At 42.5% G+C, this 14,153-nt stretch overlaps 1 protein-coding gene across 2 annotated transcripts in view; it reads right to left on the reverse strand.

Moving 5' to 3' along the window:
• The window catches only part of EPAS1 (endothelial PAS domain protein 1), a 308,169-nt gene that overhangs the window by 15,716 nt on the left and 278,300 nt on the right, over positions 1–14,153 (reverse strand). For both annotated transcript variants that reach the window (XM_033939696.1, XM_033939697.1), the window contains exons 8-12: positions 13,725–13,872; positions 8,513–8,715; positions 6,559–6,743; positions 3,141–3,254; positions 981–1,462 (exon numbers count right to left, since the gene is read on the reverse strand). In XM_033939696.1, coding sequence (XP_033795587.1) covers positions 981–1,462; positions 3,141–3,254; positions 6,559–6,743; positions 8,513–8,715; positions 13,725–13,872 — 1,132 coding nt within the window. The remainder of the gene's footprint in view (positions 1–980; positions 1,463–3,140; positions 3,255–6,558; positions 6,744–8,512; positions 8,716–13,724; positions 13,873–14,153) is intronic.

The following is a 14,153-nucleotide window of genomic DNA, read 5'->3' on the forward strand; positions in this document are numbered from 1 at the left end:
TGGATAAAAAAGTTAAAAAAAAAAGTTTACCTAAATAACTGCAATAAAAGAATGTGGGCCAATGAGGAATAAAAAACACCGGTATCCCTACCGCTATTGAACATTACTAAGGGTGGAGGAGGTGTACCTGAGGCCACATTTTGCCAGATGTGAAATATATGAGAGCATGTGGAACAACTTGTCATTTTGTGGAGAGGGATGTTGGATACTGTGGAGGTTGGGTGAAGTATTGGAGACTTGTGTTGTATAACTCCCAACCATTAATGAAACAGAGTTAAATAGTGCCATCTTTAGTGTGAATGCATGATGTTAAATGCAAGTACTTAACGTCAATCCAAAGACTATTGTAAATGCTCTTGCCCAACTGTAGGTACTTAGATGCATAAATGACAGTATGAAATGTGCTTAACGGCCTGGTATACCTCTGACCTGCCCATGCTCCTCCCATGCCCATGACCCATGGCTAGGGTTAAAAGACGTCCGGATTTCCCCCGGACGGCTTTTCAGAACCCGGCACTTAGTCCGGGTTTTGCAAAGCTTCCCATCAAAATCACGTCGGGTAGAGGCATCCGCGCATGGGCGGCCGTCGCACGGCGACATCATTGCGTCACGTCCGCACATGCGTGGATGCTTTCTGGGGCTGGGGTACGGAATGGGGTGTACACAGGCGGAACGGGGCGGGCCTGGGGGTCTGGATTTTCCTTCGGGAAAATCTGGCCACCCTACCTTTGAAGTTGCTCGCTCTAGAATTTGAGCGCACAGCTTAAGAGTGACTGACCTTATCCTGTAAATTGAGCACGCAACTCTGCGCACTAAGCGTAAAGTTGGGTGTACAGCTTTATAGAATTTGGAGGCCAGTGCTCTGATTTTAGAATACCCGACTATAAGAACAAAATTAGAGAAAAAGAAAGCATGATAAACTCAAATTGGTCAACAGCCACAGCAGAAGTTAAGACCATCTAGCAATGTGCAATATTTACCTCTGTTTATATAAAGGCATGCTTGGTGGCTGCATTGGTGGGCCAGACGATGCATTAGTTAAAGATCCAGCATATTGATCCATCGGTCGCCATTTGCTAGGCATATAATATAAAGGTGGATCAGGTGGCCATTGAGTATCTGGTCCTCTGCCTACTGATGACAACGGAGTGTTGGTTGGCGCATAGTAGGTGGGCATTGGCGATTTCTTTTCTCTGTTAAAAAGCATTGAAGGCAAAGGATCGTGGCCAGGGTGACTGTCTTTGTTCGAAGCCTGGCAGTATTTTTTCGAGAGAAACTGGTTTTGTGACGAAGGCGCAGTGGACTGGAAGAAAGAAGTCATGCTACTCAAATTCTTCCCAGGATTCTGAAAACTGTCGGACAGTGGGCGCTCATCTTGGCAGATTGGATTCAACTGGAAATCCTCTCCATCCATAGGGATATATGGGGCGAGCGTTTCGAGGTCCAGCTCGTTAAAATCAGTCTGCATGCACACAAACCAAAACAGAGAACAAAGTCATATTTTATTGGAATTATTAAATCTCGTATGATATACGAGAAATAATTTTGAATCATTAATGCGGTCAGTTCAGAAGTCCTTGTATCTTGAATGTGCGTAAACCAGCATTTAGACACGTATATATCCACATCCACAATTCAAATACATGTCTATGACAAGAGGGCATGGCCTGGGCATGTTTTGGGTTGAAATAGAGTGGGGTAAAATGATACAGGTACATTCCTGATTTCAGAAGGGGCATCCACATTTTTGCCTGCTGACATCAACCTCAGGGTGTACGCCTGCTCTCGGGGAACGCTGAGGTTAGAGAAAGTTGCTTGCTTCGTGCAATGCTCTACTGGAGGGATTAGAGGTGGTCACCCCCCCCTAATCCCCAGTGTTCTTGTCCCTACGAAAGTGAAACTGGCAAAGGATACTGGGCTCTCTGAAGCTTTGGAAACCACAGATACATTTGTTTCTAAAATGGCCGACATATACATGTGTGTTCCAGCACCCATACGCATATGTTCTGAAATACCAACATTTACATGTATGTTTCTGAGCTGACCTTGTTAATGTGTTAGACACTGAATGGGCGTAAAATGGATGCTCTCCCTGCATTTTAACTGGTGCATAAGCATCTATTCCTGGATGTATTTTAGGACAGGGTTTATATCAGAAGATCCTGCTCTCCTGGAAGTGACATCAGAGGAACAGCCGAGTCTGGCTCAAGCAGCAGGTTGGAGATGTTACTCTTGCTGGCGAAGAACTAGAGGTACTGGGGGAGGGAGAGGGAAAGTGCGCACGCATAGTGGGGGGAGGGGTAGGGAGGAATGAGGGTGCGGAGAGGAGGAGAAGCACCGACGCCCCCGCGAAGACGGTGCCCAGGGTGGTATGCCCCCTTACGACGCCACTCTGTGCTTATTAAGCATGTAAGCATTTACTTTTTTTTTTGGGGGGGGGGAGGGGACATGTCGGAGGTGAAGAATGGCTACGGAAACTATTCAGCTAGCACGCTGACAAGCACCACTATGTTAACTGGTTAGCGAGTCCATAATGTAGGAGTGCCTCCAGGGGGAGAGGAGTTCTGAATACAGTACTCCCCCCATTTTCGCGGGGGTTCCATTACAGGAACCCCCGCGAATGCTGAAAAACCACGAATACGGTTTTTAGCGGGGGAGATAGGAGAGGGCACCCGGAGAGAGCAGCCGGAGCGCCGGCGAGTGAAGGAAATCACTCACAATATGCTCCGCCCACCTCTTCCTGCACTAAAATCGGGCCTCGCTAATCAGAAGCTGCTTTGACATGCAGTTCCTGATTGGTGAGGTCCAACTTTAGTGCAGATAGAGGCGGGCGGTGCATACCGCAAGTGATTTCCTTCACTCGCCAGTGCTCCAGCTGTCCTCTCCTGCCTGGTCATTCGCGGTCAGAAAATCCACGAATGACCAGGACCGCGAACAGTGAACGATCAGGAGAACACTATACTGCAAGCCAGAAGGAGGGGAAAGGGAACAAGTGGGGCTGTTATGAGGGGCAGGAGGGGGCTCTAAAATGGCACCTGCATAGCTAAGCAGCCGAATTTAGGACAGCAGAATATATAGCAGTGCCTGTTTTATCATTTTGCTGTCTTAATAGAGAATATTTTTGTCAGGATTGGACTCACCTGGGTGGGATTGCACTGGCTCTTTGGTTCGGTGTCCAGGGCAAAAAGTTTCTCGATCAGCTCAATCCTAAGATCTTCATCCAAAGAAGTGTAATACTCAGCAGGACTGCTTGGCTACAGAGAAAAATGAAGCAAGGGATTAAAAAAAAAAATCTTTATTAGTTTTCAATTATTAACAGTGCAATACAGTGAATTTAAATATACACAAATCAAACAAAAGCACTTTAAATATACAAATATTACCCCCACCTCCCCTTAACTAATGAAAATAAAACCACATGTATAATTTCAATAAAATAGATATAATGAATAATAATTATAATGTTTTCTCATCTCCCTCCCTCCCACCCTGGATGTGTAAGGAGGACAAATAAAGAAGAAAAGGTATTTGACAACTATTGTGACTCAATAAATGATGTCAATGGGCTCCACCCCCTTTCAAATGCACTACTATATCCTAAAATTTCAGCATTCATTCTTTCTGATTTGTAGCTAGAACATACGTTTGCCCACCAGAAAGTATAATTAAGTCAATCATAACTCTTCCAGTTGTGTGTTATCATCTGGATGGCTATTCCCATCATTATTAAGAAAAACCAGCTTTGGTCTTGGAGGATGAAATGTACGGTGTCTGCATCTATGAGACAAACTTGTTTTTTTCTGTTACATAGAGTGTTATGGACCCCTGTTAGGTTGCAAAAATTAGATAGCTCTTTGTCTAATAGATGCTGGCATTATCATCTAGAAGTAGGAACTTTAGATCATTTATTGTTTCATTGCCTATATATTTTGAATTTTTGGAAATCAATTTGGGACCAAATTAATAATTTATTAGATAACCCAGTGGCATTATCTTATGTACTGTGATATTTGGTATGGAAATGAGAGCAAAAAGTCAGATTTCTGCTAACAACAATAAATTACTACTACTAATGACTGGGGTTGCCATTCAGCAAATTACATATAATTGGAAGGATTGGAGGAGATTAAATTATAACTTTTGGTGGAATTCTTTATGCCATATCTATAAAATGGAAAGATTTATTGCTTTACAAAGGGGATACTTTAAGAAGTTTCAGGATGTGTGGAAACCATTAACAAAATATTGTAAGGATTAGGTAAAATTATTTCCCTTTTAATTATCAGTTCAAGATATAGGGAGGGGGGTATTTTTATTATTACATATATTATATAATAATGGAAGATATGGATGGGAAAGGGGAAGGGATAAAAATTTATATAATGTACCAATGATTGTTTATAAGTGATATATTTATTGTTACTGTGAATGAATATATTTTACACTTAATGTAATTTTGAAAATGAATAAAGAATATTAAAAAAAAAAAGAAAAACCAGCTTTTATAGCGATCCAAAGAAGGTTTAACATGTAGTAGAGTACCACAAATTATGGCTTCATAAGTCAGTGGTATCGTTGACCCATATCGACTTCCAAAAATTAAGTATTAATGGACAATAGAATATCAGATGATCCAAAGTTCCTATATTAGTATGACAATACCAGCATCTATTAGATTTGATTAATAATAATTATAATAATAATAATAACTTTATTTTTTTCTATACCGCCACAATCTTGCGACTTCTAGGCGGTTTACAGTGAAGAGAGCTGGACAATCAGCGAATTACAGAATACAATTAGTAAAAATACACATATTTTTCAAAGTTATCAGCATGGTGTTAATAGTTTTAACATTGTGTCTGATTAGGAGATAAAGCTATCTATCTATCTTAGAAGCAAGGGATTTTTGATGAATATCAAGTTTATTTAAAAAATTTGATTAAATCGCTTTTTCAGAATTTCAAAGCGATGCACAATAAAATGGGGGAAGTCAGACAAATTGTTTGGGAGACAATAACCTGAACACGGACAGAATAAAAACATAAGGAAAATGGGAAAAATTACCGTCAAAATAGGAAAGAGAACAAAGAAGGAGAAAAACAAGGGTTAAACATTTCAAAAAGCTTTGCATGAATTGAGGTTCAAAAGCAGATTAAATTTGGAAGGGCTATTATTCGAAGGCATCCCTTAACAAACAAGAGAGTCGTAAGACAGAGATGTCCACAGCCAAAGTCTGAGTCAACCAAAACAGAATTTATTGATGACAGCAATTGTAGACTTGACCCTGACAGTGTTTCGGCTAAAATAGCCTTTGTCAAGAGTCTATTTTGTAATAGTGATCAAAAGTGTGTATTTGTATCTTCAGCGTTTTTTACTCAGCTGTTTATCTTTGTTCAACATTTTCACCATCTGTTGATGTTTTTTAAGACGACTATTACAAAATAGACTCTTGACAAAGGCTATTTTAGCCGAAACACTGTCAGGGTCGAGTCTACATTTGCTGTCATCAATAAAGACTGTTTTGGTTGACCCGGACTTACGACTCTTTTGTCTGTGAGGGACAGATAGGGCCAGATTCAACAAATGGTGCTCAAATGTAGGCACTTGGAAAATTCTGCACGAGTCGCTGTTCCATAACTCCTGCATTTCTACCCTAAGCCCTTGGGCTTCACTCCCAGTTTTCAAGGGCCACCAAGAGGGCAGGTTTCCAGGATACTCGTTGGGTAGGGTTACCATATGGCTCCAGAAAAAGGAGAACAGATCTAATCTAATCTAAATCTTGGATTTATATACCATGCCATCTCCCCAAAAGGAGCGCGACTCGGTTCACATAAAAATCGATAAACAAAGTGAAAGTAGTTAGATTAGAGAGAAAATAACTTATCAATCAAGACCCTCATTCAACATCTTAGAGAAGATAACTAATTTTCCTTAGAACAATTTTCTAAGAACCCAGTTGTCGCTATCCATCCTCCTTACTTCCATTGCTTTCAGTAGAAGTAAAACCTGGATATGTCAATCCATTCTCTTTTTTCGGGAGCCATACGTTAACCCTACCCTTGGGAATATGCCTGAGAGCAATCTGCATATAATGGAGATACTAGGCATGCAGATCTCCTTAATGATGTAGGCAGTCTTTGAGGATGGGGAATGAAGACTAAAGCCTTCTTGCCCCATCCATAATCCAGCATCTTCCCTTCTCAATCTCACCTAGGTTTCCTCCTTTCCATGTGTTCAGCATCTCCTGCTCTTCCCTACCTCTGCCACCGTTTCTGTCTTTCGGCCTCTAGGGAAGCCAAGCCTATATAGAAGAGATGTGGCAGCAGACCTTTGACGGTATCTTTAAAGGCCTATCTTGCTGCTCCGTTTGCTGGCCATGCTGCTGCCGCCTCCAAAGTCTGCCATCCCAGGCAGATGCCTAGTCTGTCTAATGGTAGGGCATACTTGTTTAAACTCTATGAAGGAAGACTGATTAGGAAATGAACACATTCCACCCATTTATCACAGGCTTCATTATATAAACAAAGAAACAAGAAGCATAACGATCGTTCTTACTGTAGAACAGCTGCTGTTGCTGCTTGCACTTGGCGTGCTGCTCCCTGGGGCTGCCTGTGGTGCTCTGAAGGACAACACATTTAACATTTCAGTCTGAGGATTGGGGTTCTTCACTTCCACTGGCCATTGTTTGGCTGGAGGCCGAACGGCACTGTACGAAGGCGATTCCTCAAACGATTGTGTTCCTAGGCGGACCATATAAGTACATAGGATTACATTTTTTTCACCTTGTAATTTCTCTGCACTTCATCACAGTCCATGGCCTGCTATTCCTATTTATTTCTACAGCAGTCTGATGTCATAAACAAGATATGTTGGGCCAGCTGTGCTACTGACCACCTTTTTCACTGTGCCTGTGAGCTCTGCTAGAGAATGACATAAGGGCAAATTTTTCCCTGTCCCCACAGTAACTCAATTTCCCCGTCCCGTCCCCGTGAGTTTTGTTGCCATCCCTGTCCCTGCCCCATTCCTGTAAGCTCTGCCTTAACCGCAGAAGCCTCAAAAACTTATGATTTGGCAGATGAGGACGGAGCTTGCAGGAATGGGGCAGGGGACGGGAAAAGAACGGGATGAGAAAATGAGTTCCCGCGGGGATGGGGAAAAATTTGTCCCCGTGTCATTCTCTGCTTGGGAGAACAATATAGAAAAATGAATAAATAAATAATGTGAAAAGTTTCAGCCTCTGATAACCAGAGCTGGTATTGTGATGTCATAATGCCTCATTTCACCAATGGCTAAGAGCCGACCTCCTCAGTGATGTCACAATGGCTTGATTGTCCTTTACTTGGCTCACTTTTACTACATTTTGATTTCTAGAGTGGGCAGGATAGAGAATGACACAGGGACAAATTGTTCCCCATCCCTGCAGGAACTCAATTTCCCCGTGACCCCACGAGTTTTGTCGTTGTCCCAGCCTCTGCCCCATTCCTGTAAGCTTTGCATTAACCGCACAAGCCTCGAACACATAATTTTAAAGTGTTTGAGGCTTGTGCAGATGAGGAGAGAGCTTGCAGGGATAGGACAGGAAAAGAACTCGCCGGGACGGGAAAATGAGTTCCTGCAGGAACGGGGAAAAATTTGTCCCCGGGTCATTCTCTACTGCTAATTTCTCCAAGCAGCAAGCAGACTAAAAAAAGAGCTTTTTGGGAGGTAAAACTATAGAGATGGAACAAAAATAAGTAGCAACGCAATGCTTAAAGTGAATCCGTTGTGCGATTCATCTAATTTATTGGCACTGCTGCTTCTAGATTATAGGCACAAATAGATTTTATTTAACCAACAGTAAAATCTCAACAGTGGTACTTGAAACTTTTCACACTGGCACACAGAAGGTTAAATAAAACTCTGGGTAGTGAGAAATAGAGGAGAAGGCATTCATTTGGGTGTCAAGCCCCCTAGGCCTATAGGGATGTCTTATTCTTTCTTGATAACTTCATGGTGGCAGCTTGGTCCATCTCAAATGAAATGATCTGACTTATTGTCACATTCATACACCTACGTCCGGATTTCTCTGGACATATCCTCTTTTTGGAGGGCATGTCCGGACATCTGGACCGGGTTTTGAAAAGCTTCTTCTTTGGGACCGCATTGGGAGGGCATCCATGCATGCACGGATGCAACCTCGGTGATGTCATGTGCGCATGCACCTGTGATGCCAAGAACAGGGCTGGGGGCAGTGTTGGGGGTGTGTGTGTGATATGAGCGGAATGGGGCTGGGTGGAATTGGGGAAGCCTGGGGGTGGGGCTATGGGTCTGGATTTTAGTCGGCTAAAATCTGGTAACCTTACATACACCAGGGTTAAGCACTCAGATTGTGGCCTAACAAATCAAAGACACATTTCTGGGATTATGGTATATTGGGTTCTTCACTCTATTCCTGCGAAGGTACACAGTCTTTGGCTGTAAATACTGCATTTATTAGCTCATCGAACTCACAGCTGCTAAAGATACTGACCGAAATCCAGGGAAATGATGGCGTCTCCTGGCGTTGGGGCCAGTTGCGCCAGCTCCTCGGGCTCTTCCTTCAGTTTGATGTACAGGAACTCGCTCTTATCTGGCGCTGAGTTGTTGAAAACGGGATTCATCGACATCTGGTGCGGTTTAAACAGAGATTCTGTCTGGTCCATTGAGAAGACGATCTCATTCTTCTCTATTTCGCTGCCAAGAAAATGGAGCGTGTAGGCAACAAATACACGCAAATTTTATGAAACGTCTGCAGTGGACACAGCCAAGACTTTCATATGGGAAATAGGTTCCATTTCCTTTATCAGCAATTATGTCGCACCAAACCGGTGCAGCGAATCTTACGTTGTTCGCAGTATTGTAACACATAGGATTTTGAAACGTCCTTAGGTACGTACCCTTTTTCAAAAGTTTTAATCTAAAGTGACAATTTAGAGCTATTGTCAATGCTACATGGGCTACGATAGGAAAACAAATGCAGTAGAATTCAGAGTAACCAGAACTCAAGCAAAGAAAAAATCATCCCCGAAGCAGCAGTGGCAGCGGTCCTGTTCCGCAAACCCCTCTCCCTCCAGCCCTGAAGCAGCAGCAGCGGTCATGAGCTGCGAACCCCCCCTCCTTCCCTCCCATACTTACTGAAGCAGTGTGGCAGCCGATCGGCAGGCTACTCGCCGCCAGCCCCGGCAGGTCCTTTCCTCTGACGTGTCACTTCCAACGCGGCAGAGGAAAAGGCCCTGCTGGGGATGACCACGAGCAGCCTGTTTTAAGCGCTGCTTCTCCTTCTCCAGCACCCCCTCACCGGCGGTACTTGGAGGCACAGGGCCACGGCTAGAGGGCAACCTGCGCATGCTTGGATGTCGATGTGATGATGTCGCACATGCACGCAACGTCATCGTGTCAATGTCTGCGCATTTCTGGATACCCTCTAGCCGCGGCCCTGCGTTTAGTGTGCCGCAGCTTCAAAAAGTTTGCGTCACACTGCTATGGACCAAACTGTTTGGCAACTTGCATCTTTTATCACCCATTCCTGAATTCAAGAAAATTTATCACCCATTCCTGAATTCAAGAAAAGTCTAAAAACACATCTATCTGTGCAAGCATATGCCAGAATGTTGATTGCGATGTGTTGGGTTTTTTTTTTTTTTTAAATTGGGTTTTGCTTTTTGTAATTGGGTTATCTTGCGCTAATGCTACCTTTCTACCTCCATACAGCAGGGGAAGCCAGCCCAAGACTGAGCAGACTACATGTCCCAGACTGCACTGGGCGTTTTAGCTCAGTGCTGAGCTATCTTAACAAGGTAACCCTGCTGAGTCCGGGGGTGGAGTTCAACAAGGAGGTGTTTATGTATATTAATATTAGACCTTAGTATGTATCAAGTTAGAATAAAAACTTGTATCGTAAACTTGCACTGTAATTATGTATGTTTAACCTGTAACCTATTTTGAGCTCTTTGGGGGACAATAGAATAAAAAACAAATTAAATAAATAAATTTATTTGCTACAGAGGAGAATCATTAGAAGGAGATCCTAGGACCCTGAAGAATAGAATTGGGGGCAGGACTGGGGCATAATGAGGCAGGATGGGTGGAAATGGGTGGGCCTGCAGGTCGGGTCCAGCGGTCCGGATTTTAGTAAAGTAAAATCTGGTAACCCCAGTTGCACCTTCTAATGTGGTTTGTGGGTGCTGACTGGGTGAACGGGCAGGGTTCCTGGAAAATCCCGGCCAGGAATCTCTCCCAATACTTTTATTGTTATGTACTTAGGGCCATATTCTAATTATGGCACTTAAAAAATTGTCGCCGGCTAGAATGACACTCAGCGCGATTCTACAAGATGCATGTGCCTTTAATGGGATCGCGTTCAGTGCTCGTGTGCAAAGCACAAATTAGATGCATCCATTTAGACCAGCTAATACCAGGCCTAAATGCCTGTGCCTAAGTTGTGCACATATCAGGTGTATTCTGCAGCAATGCCCACGATCATGCCCCCTATTCAAATTTGCGCACTGCAACTGACGCATACTTACAATTCTGCTTTCCGATTTATGCGCATAATTTTTAATTAGCCCCCAATTAGCGTCAATTATGAAATGTTAATTGCCATTTACTAGTGCTGATTAGGCCAGTTAATTATGTTGCACGCACACACCGGCTATGTGTACGCAAAACCATAGGCGCTATATACAGAATTGGGGGGTTAGTTAATAAGTGGGCTCTAAATGAGAAATAATTTTTTAAACTCCCCCAGAAAGGCAAAGCCGATGTCACAATACAACACAAGGGATTTTATTGACAGTTCCTATGGGAAGTCCCAACTAGGATCCTGGTTTCGGCACAACACTGCCTTCCTCAGGGGACATACCAAACTGATAACAGGATATTACAGCGGCATCTCTATTTCAGGTAGTCTTGAAAAAGACCCAAAATGTTTTTTAAAAATAAAGATAAGGAGTTTCTAGGTTTGAAAATTCAAGTTTTCCCAGATGTTAGTAAAGAAACTCAAAACCGCAGACGACAATTTCTTTTATTGAAACCAGGAGTCACTCACTTGGGTGGTATTTTTTTCCTACGCTTCCCATGTAAATGTATTATAAGGTATAGAGATAATAAATATGTTTTTTTTTAACCGGCCCAACTTACTGCCTTTCTGACACTGAAACGACTGGAAAAGGAAGGAACATCGGATTAGTCAATTAGAGTTAAGCTCCTCGAACCAGTCATAGATACCTTGTTTTTGCCTATGCATTCATTTAATTTCTTTAACGTTCACTCACAAAATTCTTAGATCGTAATGTGGACTTGAGATTGTTTGAACTAAAATTATTTTTGTATCACTTCTTTTTTTCTTTTTCCCTTTAATTTTATGTTAAACAAACAATCTTTCTGTACAAAATGTTTGATTTTGATAAATGTAAAATTGATAAATAAATAAATTAAAAAAAAACAAACAAACAAACCCTTTCGGAACTTACTGAAAGTACTGACAGCCAAACTTCTAAAGAAACTTGTCAAGGAACTCTCAGTGAGAACTGAAAGTGTGTACAAGTTTCTTCTTCTCTTCAATAAATCGGCAGTGAGTTCCCAATCCACATCGTCACCCAGTTTTTCTCTCTTTTTCTCACATACGTATGTCCCTCCCCCCCCCAAATCTTCAACTAGTCTCTTTCCTCTCACCTACAGTAGTATCTTCTGCAGAACAAACGACAGGATTCCTGCTTCCCCATCACAACACGGCCCTGTGTGAGATTTGAAACAACAAGGCCAATCTGAACTTCAGGCACCATGTGGCTCAAGCTTACAGAGAGCCGAATTGTGACGGGGAAGCAGGAATCCTACTGTAAGTACCAAAAGAATTGCCAAGGTTCCAGGGTCAGAAAAAAATACTTGGTGGGCTGGATTCGGGCCCACAGGCCGTAGATTGGACAAGCCTGGAATAGACTGTCATTTTTAGCAGCCAGTAGAGCGCTGTGTTGATATTACACAAGAGGGGCCAGATGCTAAAGATACAACAGAAAGCAAAATGAAATGTTAAAACTTTCTAGCACTATTGTAGATCACTCAATAGAGAATGGAATCCCGAAGAAAGAAATCCACAATAATTATGAAAACCTGGTGAAAAACTAGCACATTTATTTCAATAAATTTTGAAGAGTCAAGGCTTTTACTTAATAAGGTTTAGCTGAGACCGTGGGTTCTTGGGTTCATAGTCTAAAGCGCGCGAGGACAAAGGCGCGCCGACAACCGAGTGCGGACAACTGAGCACAGGACTTCATCGCGCCGAAGAAAAAACGTATTTTAAAGTGCTCCAACGGGGGGTGTTGGTGGGGAACCCCCCACTTTACTTAATAGAGATCGCGCTGGCGTTGTGGGGGGTTTGGGGGGTTGTAACCCCCCTCATTATACTGAAAAATTAACTTTTTCCCTGTTTTTTAGGGAAAAAGTTAAGTTTTCAGTATAATGTGGGGGGTTACACCCCCCACACCCCCCCAACATGGCAGCGTAATCCCTATTAAGTAGAGTGGGGGGTTCCCCCCTCACACCTCCCATCGGAGCCCTTTAAAATACGGGTTTTCTTCGGCGCGATTAAGCCCTGCGCTCAGTTGTCCGTGCTCGGTTGTCGGTGCGCCTTTGTCCTCGTGCGCTTTTGACCCGTCACCGGGTTCGTGTCGCTTTCTCTTTGCAACGCTGTTCCCAGAATTTCAAGCGCACCCACTTCCTTCATGTAAAACATTTCGCAAGAAAACAATTTTCCAGGTATGTGAAAACATAAAGAGTTCATTACCCCATCTTGCTTCTTGAATTTTGAAGTCTCAATGACCTACCTTTAATTAATCTCTTTAATTACCCATCCCTGAAATCATGTCTTTACAAGAAGTTCCTAGACAGAATGTTATCATTCCAGGCAGCCAAACCGAACACATGGCTCGTAAAACCCATTCTCGAGGCCACTTCTTACGCCGACTTCAGAAAATCACTGAAGACCTGTCTCTTTAACCCTTTCAGGACCATAAGGATCGTAGGCCAATTTTTGTGGTTTTGACGACATTTTTATGGTAAAAAGGGCTTGCAGATGCCAAAAAATTGATTTTTTTTGTGAAATATCATTATTTTTATTTAAAAAAATCACACTTCTGGCTTATGGACAGTGTGGCAAGTGAATCTTCTCGTCAATCTGGCAACGACGCTAATGAATGAATGTCGGAACCAGTTTGTTTACATAAAGGCAGTATCATATGGAATCCGTACATATCAAATTTAGAACTGTAGACTATCCCAATCAAAATTGATAGGATTTTAAAGTTATGGGACAAATATGTCCCTTGGTCCTGAAAGGGTTAACAAATTCTAATTCCTAATTCTTGCCCAATCCCCCTCAGCTATCCTCATCCCAATCCCCAATTCTCTTGATTTTAGATTAACTCATCCTTCTTCCCATTTGTAAAGGTATTCCACCCTGCACCCCAATCTCTGACTAGATACTTCCTTTTGATTCAAACCATCTTGGTTCTCTTCCATTTGCAATTTGTATCCCAGAAAGTACTTTTTCTGTTCCCCTTACATCTCATACACTCATTGTAAGTATCTTGTTGTAAACATCTCTTACTTCTTGTGGTAAACATCTCTTACTCTCATTGTATGTAACTTGTAAACCGCTTTGAACTTATGGTATAGCGGTATATAAGAAATAAAATTATTATTATTACCTTAGCACGTAGTTGATGCAGACAATACACTGAGGTTGGGAGTTCCGTGTGTTGTAAATAACTGTCCCTTGAGTTTCCAGCCAAACGTACCCTCCGTGCTTTGCAAGCATACGATACCGGTCACTGACGACTTGACCCTTTGTACACACTTGCAGATGAGACAGAAAACAATCATTCAGTGAATCTTCATCATAAAGCAACCTGTACTTTAAAAGCAGTAGTATTTCAAGCTCATTTGAAGCCATGAATACTCTACAAACCATGCTCCAAATGACAGATATGGCAGGCTGATGGATTGTTTCTGTAAAATTGCTAGATAAAATCCCTAAAATGAAGTGTTAGGATATGGTAGAAAGCCGGTAACGTGCATTAAACTCTCTTGGACCGCCAAAAATCATATCGTGTCGTTTCACTAGATGTTTCTGGTGC

The sequence above is a fragment of the Geotrypetes seraphini genome, chromosome 3, assembly GCF_902459505.1.
Source record: "Geotrypetes seraphini chromosome 3, aGeoSer1.1, whole genome shotgun sequence".
NCBI classification, from domain to species: Eukaryota; Metazoa; Chordata; class Amphibia; order Gymnophiona; family Dermophiidae; genus Geotrypetes; species Geotrypetes seraphini.